Genomic DNA, 23,257 nt, shown 5'->3' with positions numbered 1-23,257 from the left:
AGGGAATAATAACCGCACAGTAAAGTGAGTCATGCATCTGGTACACTTTCCTTTAGGATAAGGGTATCTATTAACTTGGTACAGAAAATACTGAATGTTAGCTATCTGCAATCATAGCTCGAAGTGCATGGGTTGGTGTACTTTCAAATGCAAATCGCATATGCATTTGAAAGAGTTCAATTCACTCAATGTGTTTTTTGTTTCTTTTTTAATTACAGCAGCTGCAAAGCTGAATTGGATCTAGCAAAACAGGGACACAAGTGTTTTAGTTCTAGAACCTGATCTAAAACTTAAATATAGTTATAAATGCAGTGGTGAGTGTCCTCCAAATTCTAAACTTACTCCATCTGCCCTAAATTTATGTGGCATTCTCACATTAAGTTCTGCTTCTGCACAGCCATTCAAACAACAGATGTTAACCATGAACCTTGGGGCAGATCCTCAGATTGCATTAAATCAGCATATAACATAACTGACTTTAACATAGATATGGTAATTTACCCCAGCTGAGGATCTGGCCCATGTGTGCAGAGTTGGGCTGATGTTAATGCTGATGTAGAAAGTAGTAGTAAATATGCTACTGATTCATAAAGAACTAGAGAGGTCTAGGGATAATTCAGTGTCTGCCTAGTGGCAGTCGGAGCCATTTCATTTTCAAGCTTTTACAAGGATACTAAAGAGGAGAATGAAAGATTTTTTTCTGAAAATGTACTTGACAGTATCTCTTTATATGTTGCATACAATCCTAAGTCTGTGTATAAAATATATAGAAGCAGTTATAGCAATGGTTACAATATCCCTATGTATGTACTTTGCATAAGGGTATGGTATGTTCTTTAGTAACACATCATTTTGGTTGTGGGAAGAACGACCTGTAGGTTTCTTAATATTTTTAGTCATCTGGCTTGTTAAAAAGAAGCATCTTAGCATGGTAATGGTATACACATAAGAGGCAGTTATTATATGTCATATTACAGAAAACAGAAATTCTATGTTGGGAAAGTTTAGTGTTTGCAGTGTGTATTTTAATCAGATGAATAAAATCACCTTGTAGGATGAATCCTCCCATGCAGTGTTTGGGACATCATTCCTGACATATGTTCACCATTGTCTGCTCTGCCACCAGAAGCTCATTAATGATCGCGACACTAAGATTCATTGACTATGGGCTTTATCCACGCTATTGGGAGTCCATATTGCACTGAATAAAACTCCCCAAATCCGTTACCAGCATGCACTAGAAGGATCCCGTGGGGGTAGTTCCAAAAACCTGGTCAGTAATATGGAGAGGATGTCCACAGGATATTTAAATTCAAAGACTTGTGTGTGGATGTGCACGCATGCACGCATCAGAAAACCTCTAATGGTCTGGGTGCACGTTCCATATACTGCAGCACAGCAGCACCCCCAAATGTGCAGCAAAACAGATAATTGCATAACAGCCCAAGGACAGTCTTCACTATGTGAAGCTCTTGGCTAACACCAGAGAACTGAGTATTAAATGGACTTCACAATGGGGACTTTACATTATGAACAGCATTCATCCCAGTTCTAGTCTGTAGGCCACTGTGAACTGTAACGTCCACAGCAGACTAACAAAATGATAGTGCGTGGAAGAAAGGAAGAACTTGGCTTGCCCTTCTCTGAAGCTTAAGCCCCCCTTTTCCGTCACTCTTACCTTGAGTGTGTTGTGTGATGTTACACTGACTCGTCTTCTTCCTCCGTCCTCCAGCTGCATTTCTGAGTACAGCTCTTCTTCATCTTCCTCCATGATATCGGACAAGTCAGAGCCCCTACTGCTCTCCGTGTGGTACTCCTCACCCTGGCCGTAGTGCGGCTATTGGATGGGATGGAAAAGAAAAAAGGCTGCAGGTTTAAAATCTGAAGTGACAGTGCCCCCACAAATGGGGGGCAAGGTAGCAACTGGCAGCTTGAATATTGCAATAATACTTTGTGTAACCCACACTAACCAGGTGCAACTCTCGGTAGCCCTCAAAAGGTTTATTAGCTTGCTCACACTTTAAATTCCAGAAATCGCGGATTCAGTCCCTACATATGACCCAACCAGGGGCATCATTACACTTGCACTTCCACTGCACCACAAACCTCATGAGACCCCGATTAAAAAAAGCTCCTAGATTTACAGAAGCCCTGCACGTGTTAGTGGATTTGCTGACCATCTGGTGAAGGCTCCAACTGAGATTGTGAATTCCATTCACATGTAAGCTACTCTTCATTGTCATATCTGATGTTTTCTATATCTAACTGTAAACCCCACATGACTCTTCAAGAGCACCATTTAGTTCTTACATAATATTTCTATATTGTAAATTTTCACTGGCTGATGAGGGTCAATGATCTCATTCTATTCAGGCATCTAGGGAGCAGAATTGATAGAATTTTAATGTCCTTCTAGAGTTAGTTCCACTAAATTAAGTTGTCTGTGTTTTCAACTAGGTGGAACGGACGGAAGAAATGAGCTATGTTATTGAATTGCTGGTGTTAAATTTAATTGTCTTTGGTAAATTCTTGTTTTGTTTTACTAGTGTCATGATTTATATCCACAGTCCAGATAACAAACCAAACATTACTGTGATTCTACATCTACAAGTACATTTTTAAAATGAGGCATCTAATTTTCTGAACAAAATCACACTGGTGCTTCAGGTCTGTCAGCAGTTTCATCTGCTTGTGCAAATGCTTAAGTCGAGGCCTACTTAAAACTTATGGGCCCAAAAGTTTCACACATGCACTGCATAAAAACTAAAATGCAAATCTCAATGTAGCCGATAACACGTCTTCCTACTTTGTTGGTGTAATCTTCCCATTCTCAAAATACGGACAGCAAAAAAGTACAGATCTTTATATACAGTTTGAGTCTGAAGCATAGCAATTCAGGATAGGATAGGCCCAAACAGAAATTCCAGGTCTGAATATACTTGAAATGTGAAGTTTGGCTCCAGATCCGAATTTCATGGGGCTCCAGATCCGAATTTCATGGGGCTCCAGATCCTCAGCTGGTGTATTCCAGTGTACACTGATTTATGCTAGACAAGGATCTAGCCCTACATCTCTATAATGGGCCAGATCAGAGGCTCGAATCCAAACACCCTTCTGTCTAGATATGTTCAGATTCAAATGTGAACTACATAGCTCAGTCCCACCTTCAGTGTCAAGCAAGTGGTACTATATGCTGTAGAGACAATTTCCAGGAGTAAACCTATTTGCCTCAGAAAAAGGATTTTGGAGAATAAGTTACTGAAATACTAGAATGTCAGGGAGCAGAAGTTACTTTCTTTCCCCAGAAGAAATACTACAGCAGAAGCAATTTTCGTAGACCAGAATCACTTCCTATAGTTCCATAACGTATTGGCATCAATAAACTGCTGTAAACTTCCAGAAATGAAATGAAATGTCTGCAGTAAGCAATTACCCTGAAGTGAAAATATGTTCACTCTCCAAATATTACAGCAGACTTGCACTCTCTTGATCCCTAGACAATAGTTCTGGAGATCTCAGTGTGTATCTCTACAATGTGCCTCAGCTGTATGAGATGTTCATTAATGCTAAGCTCCTTCTTTCATTACTTATGGGAGCCAGCTTGGTCCAGTAGATCAGGCACTGGCCTGGGAGGCAGAAGACCATAGTTCTATTCACAGTTCTGCTGCTGACCTGTATGACTTTGGGCAAATTACTTCTCCTCTCTAAGCCTCCATGTCCCCTATTGTAAAATGCAGATAATGATACTTACTTTCCACTGTAAAATACTTTGTAGTCTATGTATAAAAGCTAAGGATTGTTATTATCGAGGGTTGTGAGATCCAGCCTTTTTTGAACACTTCGCTGCTATCCAAGGGAATGGGATCAAACCCATGAATGTTTTCAGTTTCCCTCAGCTGTATTACATGAGGGGGTAATTTTAAGAATAAAAGCCACTGCAGGAATTAATACTTTCAGTTACTTTATGAAATGAAAGAGTCCCAGAATTTGGTCTGATGCTCTCACTTTCACCCATGCCATTCCAATGGAGTCTTGCTTCCAATTTCAGTGAGTCAAACCCTGTTCTCAATTATAATACGGACAATACAAGGGAGTTCATTGGGGGCTGCACTGTGTAAATGAGAGCCGTGTTTGTGATATCATGTAGATTATCAAAGGTTGTTATTGCCAGAGAAAAGCTGCACAGCTACATAGCAGGAACCTTTCAAACTATCTCCAATGCTTATCTGCTGTTGATTTAATAATAGAGGTGTCTGTTAAATACCCACCAATTATTTAATGAAAACCTTCTAATTGAGGTGTTAGAACTTGTTAAGACATGTAATGCAATTAGCTCAAATTTACGTAAGCAATAATTGTACAATTACATTCTGTGTTAGTAACAGATTAATTCGTTACAAAATATTGAAGCATCTAATGGGCATGTAACAAGATATTGAAGCTCAAACAATTTGAACAGACTTTTAAAAAATCATTGTGTTTTGGGCCCCCATCCTGTAAACACATATGCACATCCTTAACTTGAAGGCAGTGAGTAGTTGCAGTGAAGTCAAGGGTAAGCCTTGAATATTTTTATTTCCATGGTAGTTAGCCTTTAAAATCCTAATTGCCTTGTCCAAAGTCACACAGGAAGTCTGTGGCAGATCCAGTGACTGTTTTGATTTGGAAGGGATGTGAGCTATATAATCACATATGAAATTTTTTAAAATCCATATATTATGTCACACAGTTACAGAAATATAGACCGCAGCAGCCATCTCCATTAGTATCAATCAGAACACCACTGCTGAACAACATCATTTTAACCTGTATTTGTGGTTGCCTGCTTTGATTTCTTTCTTTCTATCTTCTTCATGCATGAGACACATCAAGTGAGACTATGCCAAAAGCTTTTAACTGGGCATAAATGCACAGTATGGCATCAACTTCAGAATACCAATGAGTACACACAGACTAAAGCTACACTATAATAAGCTAACTAACTATTGATTGCCTTATAGTGAAATAAGCTACCAGATTCTTTCAAAATCACAATTACGCCTAAAATCTTATTAAAAAAAACCTCCTATTAAACTTCCTGGTTAGGTCTTGATGTAGTAGAATTACATAAAAAAAGTACAGAAATTGTCTCTTTACTAACAAATTATGCAGTACAATTTTTCAATTTTTTTAAATAGTTAAAATGAGCAATTAAGCTGCAAGTAGGTGCCTCTCTTATATAGCTGAAATATAAACAGGTAATAATCAATTTGTATTTAATGAACACAGAAAAGCTGCCTCACTAAACAGAATTCCCTGGTAATTTCTATGAGTGTCCAGTGGTTAAGTGCTGGACACTGCAGGGGAACACCATAAAGGGGTATGAGGTGTACGTATAGCTAATCTGCAAGGCAAAGCAAGGGCTGGCATGGCCCTGAGGAGATTGTTTAGGTGGTGTCACCAATCTGAAACCCAGTTAAGCACAATCAAGTCTCTCTCTCACTGAGACGGGCGTTACAAGGAGATTCACAATCCTGGGTACCCTGAGAAAGTGTCACAATGGGTTAATGAGCTTAGAAAGTGTTCTATCTCTAGAACTCAGTAAAACAGACAGGGGTTTCAAAGTGGGCTTACAAAAATGGAGACAACCAAAATCTTAGTTTTCTATATGACTCCCATTATTGCAGTGTCTGAGCAGCTTAGAATTTTTAATGTCCTCTCAACAGCCTTGTGATATAGGACAGTGCTACTGTCCCCATTCTACAGTTGGGGAAACCTAGGCAGAAAGATATTGACTGACTTGCCCAAGGTTACACAGGACGTCTGTGGCATAGTAGGGAATTGAACCTAGCTCTCCAGAATGCCAGACTAGCACCTAAATAATGGAGCAGACTTCCTTATGAAATCATTAGTCGCTTTAGAAAATCTTGGCCTAGATGCACATAAAATAATTTTAAATTGTATTATATCTATTGGTTTAATCAACCTGGTGCACCTTTAAGTTTCACCTGCAAACAGCTCATTTGCTGCACAAGTCAGGTAATTGCATGTGCAATCAGATACTTCCATGTACCAGTGTGTTTTGAAACACAATTCCCATAGCTGCAGACTCAGATACACCTTGTACATGGGGCTCGAGAGCGTGTATATAGTTTGTAGGTGCAACCTGAGTGCAGGAGTTCTACAAATTTGAACTACTGCCTCTACAGATGGAACCAACCCCCCAAGTCAAACATCTCTGAGGGGATTTGAAATCCAAAACAATATCAATATCTTACAAATGCCACTCTCTTGATAATGAGCTGAACCAAAATCCCAGAACACTCAGGAAACCTGTGTGTGCAAAACAAATGTCACGGCTTGGACTCATCTGTAGCCAATGTTTTTTATGTGTTGTTCATTTATTGTGTGATGTTATGATTAACTAACATTCTATGCCATATATAATCATTGTATGCTAAATAGAGTTAAATTGTAAGATTATAGAAGTATAAGCTTGATTTGTAGTTAGAAGGGATAAGTATGCATTAGTTATCTAAGTAAATAAGGCTGAAATACAAGGCCTACAGGCCTGCAAGATTTTAGCTTAGCCATACTAGGTCATTGGCTTAAGAAATGTTTGACATAAGTAAGCGACCAAAGAATGACCCTATGCTACAAGATTACGGGAATGGGTGATATTGCAAAAAATTAACAGTAAGAGTAATTTTTTTTGTTTACAAGATACCTGGTAGTCACATTTTTCTAATACATGCCCTAATTGCAAGGTGCATGATGTGCCTAACTGGTAATGAGGTACAGTCAGAATCACAGTAGAAAAAGAGGGTGCCCAGATTAGGAAAACCGAGCTTCCTACAAGAAAACTCCAGCAGGAACCATCCCTCTACTGATGATCAACCCATGAAAGATCCATCAGACCCTAACATTATCTAGGAAGATGTGAGCATAACCATATTTGTAACTTGTGCATAGGTCTGTAAAGAATTTCTATATGCTTGGACAATCATGACTTTAATTGTGTAACATTAACAAAAACTTGTACAACAGACTAGACCTTGTACTTGTGAATGTGTGTGTGGTCACTATCCTTGGTCTTTATGTGTTACTAGAGACTCTAAAACTGAAGCAAGTAGCAGAGGTGACTTTCACTCTGTTAAGCTTGAAACTGTAGCCACCAGAGTGGTGTAATACCACATTGAAAAATCACTTTAAATAAAATGAAAGGCTACACATCTCTAATTATGTCCAATATCAGAACTTGGGAGTATTCTGCCAAGAAGGTATTATAACATGCTAAGAAAAAGTTCCAGACCGATTTTTACTTTACTGTAATAGGGGGCTCAGCTCACTTGAAAGTAAAAAATTAAATTGTCTTGTAGTGCTTTCAGTAGGGTGAGGCTGAAGACTGGGTTTAGGAAATTCTTCTGAGAGCATCTTTCTTCCTGCTGCAGCATGCCAGGGACATATTGTGTTAGCTCCTTGCTTGTAAGGAGGATATTTCATGGCTTTCAAATGACACAAAAAATTCCAAGCCCTTTTTTTGGTCTTATAGCACGTCAATATACGTAAAAATAAAGTATAATGCAGAGAAAGCCCAGATTCAAAAATATCTCCACTTACCTTCTTTTTCAGTATTAAGGTTGTTGCTAGTTGTAACTATCAGAGATTCATATATCAGCCTTTATAATGAGCAAAGGGCCAGACAGTTAAAAAGACTTCTGGCTTCTAAAAGTATAATGCTGTAGGAGTAGAAAAGCCTATTCATCAAACTCGGTACAGGTCTGGCTGCTTAGCCATAGAGCATATCGGTTTGACAGTCAGCAGAATGATACTGCTGTGGTTAATGTGTTGAGCATCATAAAGTATTTTCAATACATTGCAGACCTACATCTCTCCTTATTACCATAATGAGGTCACATTAATTACCTGCTTTCCAAGCTCTGAGCCTTTCAGGAAATCGTCGACTGAAGCCCCTCTCCTTTTAATGCTGGGAGAATCGTAGCCGTCTTCCTCCTCATCTGAGTTTGCATAATGCACCATGTTACTCCTTTCGCTAAACACACTCCTCCTCTCCATCTGGCAAAACACCAACATGGTAAAGAAAAGCGGGCACCCCCTTCACCTCCATTGTTCCCAGCAAGCCAACAAAGAGATGTTAATGATTCCAGGTCTGCTGATTCTACGACTCCCAAGAGCACATTTAAATATCCCTATGGCTTAAACTCGAACGATAAACTTCTGGTTCCTTTAAATCATAGCCCTTTCACTGGTCTCACTCACCAGCATATACCTCCTTGTGCTAGAATCCCATCACATTTCATGAGTTAAGCAAGCGTAGGCTGGGTGGGTACTTGGATGGGTAATCTCTAAAGAACACGCAGATAGTCCAGGAAATGGCGTAGGGGATGCAGTAGGTAGAGCTCTTTCCTTGAATCATTACTGAAACAAATGTCTCAACATGATGTTGAAGGCACAGTGTTTTCAGAGAAGACATAAAACCAGAGTTCCGCCCCTGAAGATGCTGAATTTAACTGTGGACATTACTACTCAGTGCCTCGACTCGTGTGTGTTAGGACTAAGTGGAGAACAATCTTTCCTTTTGCATGTGCCACTTTCCTGAAAAGCACAGGACTTTGCACCTATAGGGCACTCACTCTTGCGGAGAACAGAGGGTGTTTCTTTTAATTTCTATTAAAATTAATCTTAAAATTAAATTTAAATTTAAATTAAAATTAAAATTTTAAATTTTAATTTAAATTTAAATTAAATTTAAATTAAAATTAATTAAAATTAATTAAAATTAATCTCTCCTAGGGGATCCCACAGGAGTCCATTGGCAGAAATTGCCTAGACAATGCACACATAGTGAAATTCAGCACTATGCAGAGGACGAGCACAATGTCTGTGCACCACCGAAACCTCAGTAACGCTTTCTTATTGTGAAGGCATAAGCACTTGTGCTGATCCTCTGCACCAAAGTGAATTTCACCCTCAATCACTAGATCCTGCTGACCACAAGCCCTCCTCAGTCCACACCATCCAGCTTTCTGGTTAGAGGTATGTGAGGGCTCCAGCGGCTTACACCACCGCCACACAGTACAAAGTGGACTTTCCACTACTGAGGACTATGTACCATAGGTGTTGCTCGCAGAACTTGGCTTACCCCAGAGTGAATCTAGCCCCTGAACTTTTGCCCAGGTCCCTGCATTGAACCTTCGAAGATTTACTAATGACTAGTCCAAACGTGAATCTAATTAAACCTGTTTTGGAGTGTAGATCAGTGATTTTGCAAAAACTAAAAAAAGTTTCTCAGCCCCCTTCCCTTAAACTGCGGTCATGCTCTAGTTAATCACCACTGCTCCATCTATCTTACAATCAGTCCAGTAGCCATCCAAAACAGACCCACTTGTGCTCCTCTAATACATAGCCTTGTGTCCAGGTCATTGGGCCCTTCTTTCCGATTTGCCATTTGCTTTTTTAAAAGGCTCAGTGGTCATGCAATTGGCATCCAAACTTGCTTGTCATTATATAACTGGGTTTGGTGTTTTTGTTTTCCTTTTCCCCCTACCCCCTCCTAAGAATTTAAATTTAGGACAGAATCTCATTCTCATGAGCTGAGCTCAGCTGTCAATCAGATAAGGTTTGCGCACTTTTGTTTTGACAAACAAATCAAGAAAAAGGAGGCTAATCCATGTGCATTGGCCCAGGTGGCTCTTCTCGTGTTGCATTCAAGCTGTAGCGTTCGAAGGTCTCTTCTGTTGCATGAGGTATCCAGAGAACCTACCGTTAATAGGGTTTTGCAGCATTGTGTATAGCAAGTCAAATAAGAGAAAATAAAATATTTGGTGTTAATGTGAACCAATGGGCTAACTTGACTTACACCTCAATCCTGCAAACAAACGTTTAACTTTATGGACCTGCGTCGCTCCACTGAGGTCTATAGGACTTTATTCTGGTGGGCCAAGTTATGCCCATGCATAAGCGTTTGCAGAATCAGAGCCTGAGTTTGCTCACCCATTTCAGTGTGCAGTTTTAAAATACCATCTTAGTTGTTAGGGCCCTGTTTAAGCAAAGCATTTAGGGCTAGATTTGAAAGATATTCAGGTACCTGAGGTGCCTAAAACACCTTTAAAAATCTGAAAAGTAAGCACTCGTTCAACTTTTCTCAGATAGACACAAGTTTCTCTTTTGACTTCTATGAAATATCCCTCAATGCTTTGCTGACCAGAGATGGACATAAGCATATGTTTAAGTGCTTTGCAGAACTTGGGCCTATAATACTTGTTCCATCCCACCTCAGAGAACCTTTCTCTCTGCCCTCTTCCCAATCACTCCACTCATCCTCCTGTCTGCACTTGCAGCATTGCTGAGGTGACAGCCTTCTCCTTTGCAGCTCTGCTGTGCAGAACAGCCTCTAGGTAAGATCTCTCCACCTCCCTGACTGCCCATCGTTTTCGAAATCTCATCCAAAAATATATACCCTTTCCCCCTAAACTATATCTCTCCACTTTACGCTCCTTCTGCTGTTAATTATTGCTCTAACACTGAAACTGTCTTATTTAATTGCCTCACACATTTGTGGGCATAGATTGCCCCAAAGATCCTGCAGCATTGTATCATTTAACAGAATTCAGCAAAACCAAGAAACCATTCTCGAGAACATGAGCCACGATACACCAGCACTCCTTACACTGCCTCCATTTCTGACGTTGTTCCCTGTGGAGTTTGGATGGTAAACAAAGCACAGCATGACAGTCATGCAGAGTTATTCCTAGACAGAGCATACCCATGTGCTAATAACTTAATTTAATTAGTTCACAAGGAATTTCAAGCAAGCTGTGGTCTTGGGAAATTGCCCTACGTAGGAAATAGGAAATGATCAACTGTTTTCAGGAATGTTTTATGGTGGGTTTGTTTTTGAGACTGTCCAGTTCATCTGCACTAGGCAATGCCCTGCAACTGCCAGGCAGATTAATTTGAGAGCAAGGTGAAAGCAACAGCTACAGGGTGCTAGTTTCATCTCACTGTACAAGGGTTTGCTTGCATGGTTCATTGGTCATCGAGATGAGCACGTTGATTCAGCCCTTTTGGGGGGGGGGCGGGTTTGTTAGATGTTTACCTCAGGATTCTATTGCATAAAGGCCAGATTCTGCCCACAAAAGTAACAGCAGCCTATGGAGATCCACATCAGACGGGACAGGTTAGTGAAAGAAATTTGTTAGCCTTTGGGGTTACAGAGCTTCAGCCGGTATCTAATGCAATGAATCATCCCTTCACACTGACAGGAACACAGTGCTCTGCACTACCTATTCACATCTGGTGGTGTTTGATATGTCAGTGATGATGTAACAAGCCCTACATGCGTGGGTGTTTACACTTTTAGAATGTAACACGGGCTATGAAACGTCACCTCTCACTACTCTCCCTCTTAGATGTTATTATCAATGAGACTGTTCTTGATGTCTGTTCCTGGGGCTTAACTCTCTGAGACTGCAATTGCAACCAACACAGCGATTTCAGTGAATAAAGGGCCCGCACCCCTGCAACCTGCTCTCTCTAGTGACCTGCCAGAGCTCAGCATAAGTGAGCTTAATGTATAACAGCTCTTTGTTGGTCAAACTTTCACAGAGATTTTTCTTGTTACAGATCAGGTGGCTCTGTTCACAAGCCTTGAGGCTGAAGGCTTAGTATTTTGTTATTGACTGTTTTAACTGAGATAAGAAGCCCAAGTGACATGGTGTGGGGAGCCAAATGTTGAACTTAATTGGCCAAAAATAAACCAGATTTTTTAAAAATATATTTCCATTTTTAAGAATCGTTGGGGTTATCAGCAAGAGATCAAAGGATAGCACATTACAATATCTCTGTGCTTTATGGTCAGAGTATCCACTCAAACATCTGGGAGTAGATTTTGGTCACGGTTTATATTAGTGTTGAATTTATAACTGGTTTATAAAAGGTTTAATCAATTATGCAAGCTTTAGATTTAATAGATTTCATTCACATAAGATTCCATGTACAGATATGATGTTCTAGGCACATCAGTAGAAACAGTTATAGATTGTTATTAGACATAGTTATAAATAACCTACAGACCTAATGGACTCTATAACAATTGATTGACTTTTTATTAATCAGTTATTAACCCTTTATAAAGTATTTATAAATGGAACTTTAATATAAAAGGTGATCTACTTTTTAAAACTAAATGATTTGCAACCAAGCCACTCTATATGACAGGGTGTAAGAAAGAGCTTGCCTTACCCTGTTGTTCTCTGCAACCCGCTGGGCAGCTTCTCTCGCCATGGCTTTAGCAACAGTGTTGGGGATGGGTGTGCCTTGCGGCTGAGGGAGTATTCGATTAGGCGAGGGAGACCTCCTTCCTTGAAGCGGGCTTTGAAAGTTGGGGGCAGGAGGCTCCAATGTGTGTCCATGAATGGGGGATGCTGAACGAGTCTGCTCCCATGACTCATCCATTTTTAAATGTGGACTTAAATGTTCATCTTTGGTATCTGGGGCCCCGGCACTTGCTAATGGCTTCGATTTGGGAGCTGTTCGAGGGTGAGGGATTGGAGGCACCAATAGGTCAGGTGGAATGGCAGCAACACAAGAGTCCTCAGATTCCCCTTGTGCAGAAAGTGTTCTCACGGTAACTTCCTTAGCTTCTACATTTCGTATTTTCATTAGCTCCACGAAGGTGTTCTCTGCTGTTGGAAAGATCACCTCTGCCACCTGAATACATAAACAAGCAACTTAAAAGTGTAAAAGACATTTCCTCCCATAGTCACCTTGAAAGGCTTCCTATGCTCTTGCAAAGTGTTGCCCATTGGTTGCAATAATCAGCACCGCAGGTCTGTATCGATTCGCACCGATCAGCTGTAACACTTCCACTAGGCATATCTGAACAGCTATGTCTTCCTGATGAGTTTACATTCAGGAACTCCACAGCTAACTTACAAACCAGGCAAATAATGAAGTGACAAAATAGCTGCAGTGAAACCCAGAACAACTCAGCAAACCTTGAACTGCTGCCTTTACCTGGTAATCTATCTGCACACCTATAGCTGCTGATCACTGTAACAAGCAAAAGAAAGCTTACCCTTTGGCCTTTTGCATAAACACCATAGCCAGTAACATTTGCTCCATTGGAGGTCCCTGTGCATGTAAGGGTTGGTGGTTTCCAGGACACCTGTATAGTGGCAGGTGTGGACCCAGCCTGTATGGTAATATCTTGAGGTGGAGCTGGAGGACCTAGGAGAACAAAAGCCTTGTTTACCATTCAATTCTTTTAGGTTTCATGCTTTAAAATAGACAGACCACTTCAAGGTCTGCTGTGAATCTTGAGGACTGCGGATTTTTTATCACCCTCTCTGCATATAGGGATGATATATTTTCATACACAACAGGGCTAACTGTCCTCACACCTTGAACGGTGGGACAGGTTTGTATTGAGTTCATTAGCCAGACAGGCTTTCCTTGCTTTTTTTTGATAATGATTAGGAAAATATATGGGTCAAATCCATCACTTTTAATTTGGGTCCATGATTCTCAAAGCACTTTAACGAAGGAGGGCTAAGTATCACTAGTCCCATTTTGTAGAAGGGAAAACTAAAGCAGCGAGATGTGATGTGACTTACCCAAGACCCCAGAGCAGGTTAGTCATGGAGCCACGAATGTGAACCTAGAAGTCTAGCGAAACCATCTACCAGACCCTGCTCCCTCTCGGTTGTTTTAATCACAAAATGGAAAGGGAAATACATTGTTTTTGCTCATGTACTTACCTTTTCCCCTAGCTCTTGTACAAATGCTTCAATTCTTCTGAATGTGGGGAGAGGTAAATATTAAAGGTGGTGGGAGAAGTTGGCAAGGAGAGGCATTAGTGTGTATGGAAACCTGTTATGACTGGCTACAGACTACCTCGGGCCATGCCTCTGAAACACAGATCAGTACAGAACACTGCGTGCTGGGAGCTGATTTTGAATTTCAAAGCACCACCAGTAGAAGACGCACATGAAGAGGAGAAGGTGGTGGTAGGAAATGAACCAGGCTCCCTGAAGACCAGAATTTTCTTGAGATACTTGCTAAATACAACAAAATTACAGCAAAACAGACCCATTTCAGCAGTGCTCTGAACCAGTGAGGCTGATACACAGCTGTTTCCTCATCCCTCCCCACCTTACCCTTTGCAATATCAGCAGTAAACTGGTGTTCGTTTAATTACCAGCAGAAACAACTCGCCTAGGTGATTTACACTGGTGTTTGTGGTACAGAAGAACCTCAGCGTTATGAACACCTCGAGAATGGGGGTTGTTCGTAACTCTGAAATGTTCGTAACTCCGAACAAAACATTATGGTTGTTCTTTCAAAAGTTTACAACTGAATATTGACTTAATAAAGCTTTGAAACTTTACTATGCAGAAGAAAAATGTTGCTTTCCCTTTTCTTTAGCAGTTTATGTTTAACACTGTACTGTACTTGCTTATTTATTTATTTATTTATTTATATTTGGTCTTTGCTGCTGCCTGATTGCGTATTTCCAGTTCTAAATGAGGTGTGTAGTTGACCGGTTAGTTCATAACTCTGTTATTCTTAACTCTGAGGTTCTACTGTACATAATCACATGCCCTTTGTTCTGCATCAGTGATACCTGGAAGGCTGCTGCAAGGAAGGGCTGGAATAGTGCCTATATTAGACACCATCTTACTGCAAATATTACTGATTTCTTTTCCGCTTAGTGGGTATTGTGGGAGGGCTGTGAGGGCGGAAGACAGGAAAACATTTCAAACCAGCTATTGCATGAAATTCAGAAGCACCATGCACTGTATCAGATTGCTTCTTGCTGAGAAAAACACAACATGGGAGTCCTTTGCCTGCAGAAATTCCTTGAGTAATATGCCTTACAGAATACAGCTCCATTTTAAAAATAATATATGGGCTACTTACTGTCATTTTTATTATGCAGAGAATAACTTTTCATATTACCTGCCATTTTGGACACAATCGTGGTTTCATTTGTAAAGAAAAAAATAAAAACGGTGAATGCAGAAGTCCAGAAGAAAGCTTGTGTCAAGAGACACACAGAATGCCAGCCAAATCCAAGGACATGGGGCTATGGCTTTATAAAGGATGGGATGGACCATGGCTGGGGATAGACTATAACTGCGCCTTGTGAAAGGCTGTGTATTGGAGGGGCCAGAGGGATGAAAGGGGCAGGCTGAATCCTGTTCTCATAGTGTACATGAGAATTAGGCTCAAAGCCTCCACTCTGCACTGGAAAAAAAAATTAAACCAAAACTCAGCCTTTTAAGGCATTTAAAGTACATTAACCTACTAGCATGTTCAGTACATCCCTAATTAAAACACATTACTGAACCTACTATAAATAGCCCCGTGTTGGCTGGAAACCCAAAGTAAAAATATCTTGGAGATTATTAGTTCATGTATATTTTATAAAGCCCGTTGTGTTAATTTAACTGTCAAATCCTGGTAAGTTTATCACGTTAAAAAGCTTGCAAAGCTTTCTGGAATTGCTGGTGGAGGACACAGCTGAGCAGTTGCAAATTTCTTTTTCTCGCCATAGAACTTAGCACAACCAATTTCAATTCCTCTATCAAGGGCAACACCAGAACCAACACATGTCGTTCCTGTGTGCACTCATTTTCAGAGAAAAGAAAATGATGAAGCTGTAAACTAGGTAAAACATGGGTCTTGGGAAGCTGGCAAGAAGCCAATAGGGCCATCGATGTTACCAAGTTCTGTCTAGAGGGCATCAGTACACACTGTAGCCATTTCGTTACAGTTCAGGCCATTATAGGCAAAAGGGGGCTTTACTTAGGTACGGTCAGAGACAACTAAACAGCCTCTTAGCGCACTCCCCCCCCCATAAAAATAAATATGGCGTGATCCATGCTGTGTCTTTTCTCCTGTGTTTTTGGTTAGCAAGGTGGTTCTCTGACTACAACGGTGCTTGCTTGTAGTGCTTCTGTGAGCAAAGTTCACGTGCAAGCCAACCTTCCAGTTCGCGGGAAACCACAGCTGAGGAGAGGAGAGGGGGACAGGAAATTTTTACACTGAAAGATGCGGTGGCTATTTCAGCTTCTCCAGTGCAAGTCAATTCCTTACGGCTCAGCCAGCAAGGCAAAGGAGAGCTGTTCAGTTTTCACGTCAGTCCATCACAACCCAAAGAACCTCTTGAGACTTGTATTAATTCATAGCTCCATGCGGGCGGCAGTCAGTCATGAAACCTGCGTTTTACATAAGCACTTTGTAGGGCTTTGTCTTTAATTGTAAGTATAATCACAATCGCTGTGTTTGCCAAAGGCTGAGGAATATGTGGTTTATAATGAGTGTCCTCTCGGCTAAGTATATTTAATAACCTCACAGGCCCTAATACAAACACCACAGAATTTACACCTCCAGGGCCTGCTTTTAAGAGGTGCACTTAAAACTCCACAAGAAGTTTGTATGAAATGGGGGTACCCAGCACATGAAAATCAGGCAGTTAGTCACCACCTCAGTGCGTAAGACCCCCCCCCACACACACACACATTAAACTGGCTCCATCACACTGGTGGGAATGAGTCAGCCAAATCGATCAGCAGTGTGGAGGAGTCGTTGGGTGAGCAACTTTTAAAATTGACAGGCTCACGTGGCGGGTAACAGACATCAAGACCAGATTACAGTAGGTTACACGTTTGAAATTTTCCATGGCCCTGATTCAGCAAAGTACTTGAACCCCTGGCTCACTTTAGCATGTCTGTAATCCCAGACGTCAAAAGGATTGCTCTCATGCTTAAAGTTAAGCCTGCCTCCTGTGGCTGTGTCTACACTACGAAGCGTGGGAATCTGACGCTCTGTCAGCTTCCAAAAGTCAGCAGCTGCATGACTGTCGCTTGAGCCCATGCACTTGGCAGCTTGCACTGATGCTGCACAGCACCTCACAATAACCTGTCGCATCAAGAGATGATCTGGTGCATCAAGGGTAGGTACCTTACTCTGGTGTAATGCCTTGTGGGAGATTTTTGCAGTGCTTTGTAGGATACCAACAATTCACCCAGGGATTTCTGAAAGCTAGGGGTGAAGTTCCCACAATGCCACTTTCTCCATCCCATCATGGTTATTCTAGCCCATAATTTTTGTGCCTTGTAAAAACTTCCCCCAGTTTCATGTACTGCTTTTTAATCTCTGCTATCTCTCCAGCAGAAGCGACTCTGTACAGCTTAGTGCAATTCTCATGTCTATTGCTAACACAGGACACATGATACCCCTGTATCTGCTTCAACAACTACCACTACAACTGGTGATCTGATGACGAAGACGAGATGCCAGAGGACAAGGAATGGATGATGGAGACAGCGAATAAACGTATCATGTTGTTGGAGGCATCCACAGATTAACTCCACATAGTGGACAGGCACTTCTGGGTCCAAGAAATGAGCACTGAGTGATGGGATCACATGATAATGCAGATTTGAGATGATGAGCAGAGGTTGCAGTACTTTCAGATGTGAAAGGCCGAATTCCTGGAGCTGTGTGCCAAACTTGCCCCAGCCCTCCAGCGCAGAGACACCAGAAAGAGAGCTGCATTGACAGTGGAAAAGCAAGCGGTGATCACGCTGGATGTCTGTCGGTCAGCAGTTTGAAAATCCACAGTGGGAACCGTTGTCATTCAAATGTGCAAGGCCAGCAAGCATCTTCTGTTGCACACAAGTGTGACTCTTGACAGTTGGCAGGAAATAGCAGAAGGGGATTTGAAGCAATGGGGTTCCCGACTGTAGCGGGATGATAGATAGGATGCATCTCCTTATTCTAGCACCAATCCATCTTGCCAGCAAGTGCATAAACTAAAAGGGATATTTTCCATGGTTATGGAAGTGCTAGTGGATCATCAGGAATGCTTCACTGGTATTAATGTGGATGATCAGGGAAACTGCATGACACTTGCAGTAACGTCAGAAACTTACTGAATAAGCATCTTGATTTATCTCCGATTTAAAACTGTTGCATTATTTTTGAGGTTCTCTTTTTAGTTCCATTACAGTTTATGCTACAGTTTGACCCTCTTGTCAAAATAGAAAAATCAGTTACATCAATACTTTTTCAAGATCTTTGCAAAGGGAGAAGGTGAGAAGCACAGGAAACAAAATATCCTCGATTCCCATAGCAGGTATTTCTCCCTAGTTCAAGGCAGCAAGTGGCTAGCTTATGCTGCATCATGTGTGTTTGTGTACGAGTCCTCATACAAATGTCTAATTCCTTTTAAAGTCCAGCTAAAAGGACTTTATGTCAGCCTTAGTGTCAGCGAGTCCCACCAGCTGGTTATGTGTTGTGTATAAAAACAATAATAATCCCAAAGCAACACAATTATTTCCTTTTGTTTGTTTTAAATAACCTTTCAGTTTCATGGGCTACCTCCTGTTCTTGTATTAAAAGAAAGGGTAGATAGAAATGTCCAATTTATCTCCTCTATATCAATCATCATTCTGGATACTTCTATCATGTCACCTCTTAACCATCTCCTCTGTAGATTAAACAGTCCCAATCCTTTCAATCTCTTCTCACGTGGACATCTTTCCAAATCTCAAATTGTTTTCCACTGTCCATCTCTGGACATCTTCGCTATCATGGATATTTTCTTGGTCTTGTTTCCCTCTCCCCCAACCACTCCAATCTCATTCAGAATTTTGTCCTTCTCTGTGAATTAAATGGCAACTTTCTTTAGCCGCTAATTGAATTCCCAATAATACCTGCTAAAAGGGATGAAAATAGTGCTATTTTTTAAAACCAATGAACTGCCTCCTGAAGTTTTGATCAAACTACATGAAGAATCAAAGCCTTAACAGTGGCTGAATTAAGCACAAGGCAATGTGTGCAACTTCTGCCTATATGGGAGTTTGTCAATCCAAAACAATTCAGCTAGTGCCCTGATAAAACCAATTGTTAATTATGCTTAGCCATGTCACACAGCTATTAAAGTATATGCACCGCATTGTAATATCTTCAGAAGCTGGTTTCTTGAGTTTTTATACTGTACCTAATTTCATGTGAATGACTGATTACGCTAATAACAAATTCATTGCTAAAATTAAGAGCGGTTTTCCCTGGGAACATTTGTCACTGAGCAATTCCATTATCAGCATCAAAGCACAGTGGCAATTCATTTTAAGGGACAATGATGAGCATACTTTTATTTATTTTAACGTAACATCAACACTTTCAAAGAGCTTAATCCACTAAACAAAGGCACTAGGGTGTGAGAGGAGAAGAAACAATGGAATGATATAAAATACATATGGGTGATACACAAATATTTGTGGCAGGCGTTTACTGATCAGGACATGCCGTTGAGTGAGGCATGGGTTAAAGCAGCAGATCATAAGTTTATTAAGATAACACTGAGAAGGAGTGCTAGCTGCCTCATTTCCTCAAACTCTCATATACCAGGCATTTAACTGAGTCCAGTGCAGGAGTTACAGGGCTCCCATCATATAACCCATAACTCAGGATAGACTCTCCTGAGCCTACCTTGATGATTAAGGTTACTTTTCTGAATCCTCTCACCCTTTGCCCTGCTAGAGAGACAGAGGGTACCAAAGAGGGACCTTCGTCTGTGAAGATTTCAGGTCTCTCCTCTCCCACAGGCTCAAGGTCCACCAACAAAATTCCAGGTGTTTTAGTTCTGGGAACTGGTCCTTTCGCCTTTCATCCGCACTGGACAGTGGCTGCAAGTTGCGATGAACTAAACATTAACACAAATGACTAATGCCTAAATCCTACTCCTATTTAATCTAACTGTGCCTCCTAGAAGCTGACAGGTGAAAAAACCCACCAGACCGCTGCCAATTTGACCCCAATGGAAAACTCCTTCTTGAACCTAAAATTGGTGATTGGTCAGACCAGATATCCTAAAAACACAGGTTTCAGAGTAGCAGCCGTGTTAGTCTGTATTGGTTAGTCTCCAAGGTGCCACTAGTATTCCTTTTCTTTTTCCTAAAAACAAAGTTCCTATACTAGATGACATGGAGGGAAGGTGGGGCAGGCAGCTAAAGTGGAGCAAGAAGAGCAAGAGGCTCCAAAAGATCCGCCAAAGGTTTAAATTAAAGGAGGGGAGGGAGCAAAGGACCAATCAGTGTTTAAATTTAAGCACATGCTTAAGTGCTCCGCTGGACCAAGAACTAAAGACCAACCTTTGCAGCACTAAAGAGTCACTTAAAAAGCTGTTGACCAGATAAAGAGGATGTGTATTTTCAAGCATTAACCATGCAAGCATATGACTTTTTGTGCTATGACCGGAATCAGTGAGGGGCAGCCTCTCTTGGTCCTGTATTTGAAGGCAGTTGCCCTCTGCTGCTCTGGAACGTGGCTGGTTGCCTTGTTCAGCTTGCTAAGAATTCACATAGCACATTTTTTTCCCCTTTTTAGTTTCCAGAAAGTCTCTTGTTGCATCATCTGTGATCAGCTGTAAGGACCACTATTATCCCGTACAAGTGGTTTTCCCTTGAGAGGGTACACACTACTGATCAGGGCAGGAGAGCGTGAGGCTTTCCAACCTTCCAAGAAAGTAACACCATCTATTCACCAGTAGGCACCTTTGAAGCCCTTTGGAAAATGCCAGCATGAAAGTTAACAGCTGCTTGTGGCCATTTATGCTGTGCTTCACTCTGCACTGTCTATTAAAACTGACATTCGCTATGGCAGCACTAGACCCTGGGACACCTACTCACACATATGTATCTTTCCTCAAAGTAGCACAATAACAATGTGCCCTTCAGACAAACTATCTTTATTACTTTCTCAGCATCTTTTAAAATAATCTTTGAAATACGTTCCTTAACACTATAGATCATAAGGTTGTGGTTTAGGTGGGGGAACAGTCCAGGGTCACAGAGTAAATCAGTACATATAAAATGGTAAGAACAGCCCTATTAAGACGTCTGACTTTCTTTCCATCCATGTTGGCTTTCTCCTCCTTTTACCTGGGGTTTAGAAGCAGGGAAACATGGTTGCTTACTGCTGGTAATACCTGCAAGAGAAAAACATGGAACATGCTGTAATTTTAACTTCTATTTCTGTCCCTTATTTCACAGAGATCTCTCCCTTTGTTTTAATATCTATAATGCTGAAATTCAAGAACCAAACTGTTAGCTGTTCATCATGGGCAATTTTACTTCACTGTGAAACAATCAGAAACTGACATGGATTTGCAACAATGCCCCTGGTTGGGTCATCTGCTGCGACTGACCCTGGGGCACCTGGATCTCAAAGCATGAGTTTTTGCTGCCTGTTAGCTCCTATGCAGTAGCTGCCTGAAACCACTTTACATGATCTAGCCACTAAGGGGAGACAAAGAGCTACACGGGCTTAGAGCCGGACACGTAGTGTCATCAGCACTGAGTACAGTGAAATTTGGTGATCATTTTCACCAGGGATGTCTCTCAGGTGCGGAAGGGTTGGTAAATACTGATGAGGCCCCCTAGCCACTAATTGGCCTTATCCGATTCCCATTCAATGACTTCAACTGATGCCATGCAGGATCAGGTCCAGTGAGCTACATACAGTCCATATAATTTCAAACACATCTGGGGCTTTTTAAAGCAAAACTGGACATTAGGATAAAATGCACAAACCTTCCATTCTGACATTTTCTATTTTGATACAATTATTCCACACAGCCCTACGTGTCACATGCCAAGTTTCTTCCCCTTGCTGCAATTTACTCTCCTTGGTTGTTGAAAGTACCATAATCATAGGCACCATCACAGCATGCTTATTTGGCTAGCTTTGTATAGCATTTGGGACTGGGAAGTTGTCTCTAAGTGGGTCTCTTCAATGTATACAGTCCTCTTCCTTGCTGTGTTTTGTGGGTGAACGGTCAAGCTACCTTCTCTTCTTTCATTGGTCTTTATGATGAAAAGAGAAATAATGGGAACACTTCAGATTGCTAAAGAAATGGACTGTACTCAGTTACTGCTGTAGAGAAAATGGTATGGGGATATCTGTGGGCTAAATCTCCTCAGATCCTTCATTCTGACCCCATCCTTACTTAGGGTATGTGTACACTTAAATCGCTACAGAACCACGCCTGCAGCACTGCTGTAGCATAGACTCTCACTGCAGCAACGGGAGGGGTTCTGCTGTTGCTATAGTTAATCCACCTCCCTCAGAGTCAGTAGCTAGGTCAATGGAAGAATTCTTCCGTTGACCTAGCGCTGTCTACACCAGGGCTTAGGTCAGTATAGCTGTGTCTCTCAGGGGTGTGGATTCGGAGGAATAGCTACGCCGCTGTCAATTTTCAAGATAGATCAGCTCTCAGGCAAATTCCTACACTTCAACAGAAATTTGCCTTAGTAAGACAAAGTAAAAGCCAAGGAAGGCTTTCGGGATTTGGACCTATACTATTAAGCAGAACTTTCTTCCGTTTATGTTCAGCATATGAAATACAGATAATGTTGAGAGAGTGACTTGAACTCACAAAGCAAAACAATTCAGAGTTGAACCTGAAACTATTTCTCTGCTAATAGGGCTTGCAATGCACCACATACAGAGGTAACAATTCCCCCTTGGGAAAGTATGTCTGTGTTACCACCAGTAATGTCATTGGAATTTACACACCTGCGCAGAGAAGGGTTGGATGATGCCACACACTTACAAGCTGAAATCCTATGCCAGTATGATGCCATGATATGGTCCATAGTATGTAACTCACTATGATAGTCAGCCAGGCAGGGGCCACAGCATCCAGATGTACTAATTCAGAGCATCACCTGGGCAGCCTCTGCTGGCTCCTGTAGAGCAGAGGTTCCTCAGCTTTTTTTGCTGCACCCGCCCTCTCCATGGGAGTTGCATAACCAACCCGTCTGGGGCACAAAGTGGCTCAGCAAGGGGAGCTGACAGCTCACTCCCAAGGAGGTGACAGGACCCAGCTGGCTCCATCCCCGGAGAAGCCCATGGCACAGCAGCATGGAACGGACTGGGGCTGGACTCTGCAGCCTCTATTCCTCCTGCCCAGAGCCACTCACTCCCATGGGCTCGGGAGGGTTTAAATGACATGAGGCTGCAGCTGGCCAGGTGTCCGGGCCAGGGCAGGGCAGCAGCAGGGAGAGCCAGCAGGGAGTCCCCAGCAGTCAGAGAGGGAAAGAGGTGAAGAGCAGCATCTAGGATGGGCAAGACTGGGTTGTCGTCCCCCGTCCACCGAGTACTGGGGGGACACTGTTCATTCTCCCTGCTGCATGCCCTGCCCAAACAGCCCCTAGCTCCACCTTGCACCTCCTGTTAGCCT

General features: G+C 41.7%; 1 protein-coding gene across 8 annotated transcripts in view; it reads right to left on the bottom strand.

Moving 5' to 3' along the window:
- RIMBP2 (RIMS binding protein 2) overlaps positions 1–23,257 on the bottom strand; it is a 280,460-nt gene that overhangs the window by 27,212 nt on the left and 229,991 nt on the right. For all 8 annotated transcript variants that reach the window (XM_073312915.1, XM_073312918.1, XM_073312919.1 and 5 more), the window contains 4 exons: positions 13,079–13,230; positions 12,244–12,711; positions 7,906–8,055; positions 1,679–1,837 (listed from right to left, as the gene is read on the bottom strand). In XM_073312915.1, the coding sequence (XP_073169016.1) occupies positions 1,679–1,837; positions 7,906–8,055; positions 12,244–12,711; positions 13,079–13,230 (929 nt within the window). The remainder of the gene's footprint in view (positions 1–1,678; positions 1,838–7,905; positions 8,056–12,243; positions 12,712–13,078; positions 13,231–23,257) is intronic.

This window comes from Lepidochelys kempii, chromosome 15, assembly GCF_965140265.1.
Source record: "Lepidochelys kempii isolate rLepKem1 chromosome 15, rLepKem1.hap2, whole genome shotgun sequence".
NCBI lineage: Eukaryota > Metazoa > Chordata > Testudines > Cheloniidae > Lepidochelys > Lepidochelys kempii.
The sequence above is the reverse complement of the archived record's forward strand: the minus strand, read 5'-3'. Positions and strand labels throughout refer to the sequence as shown.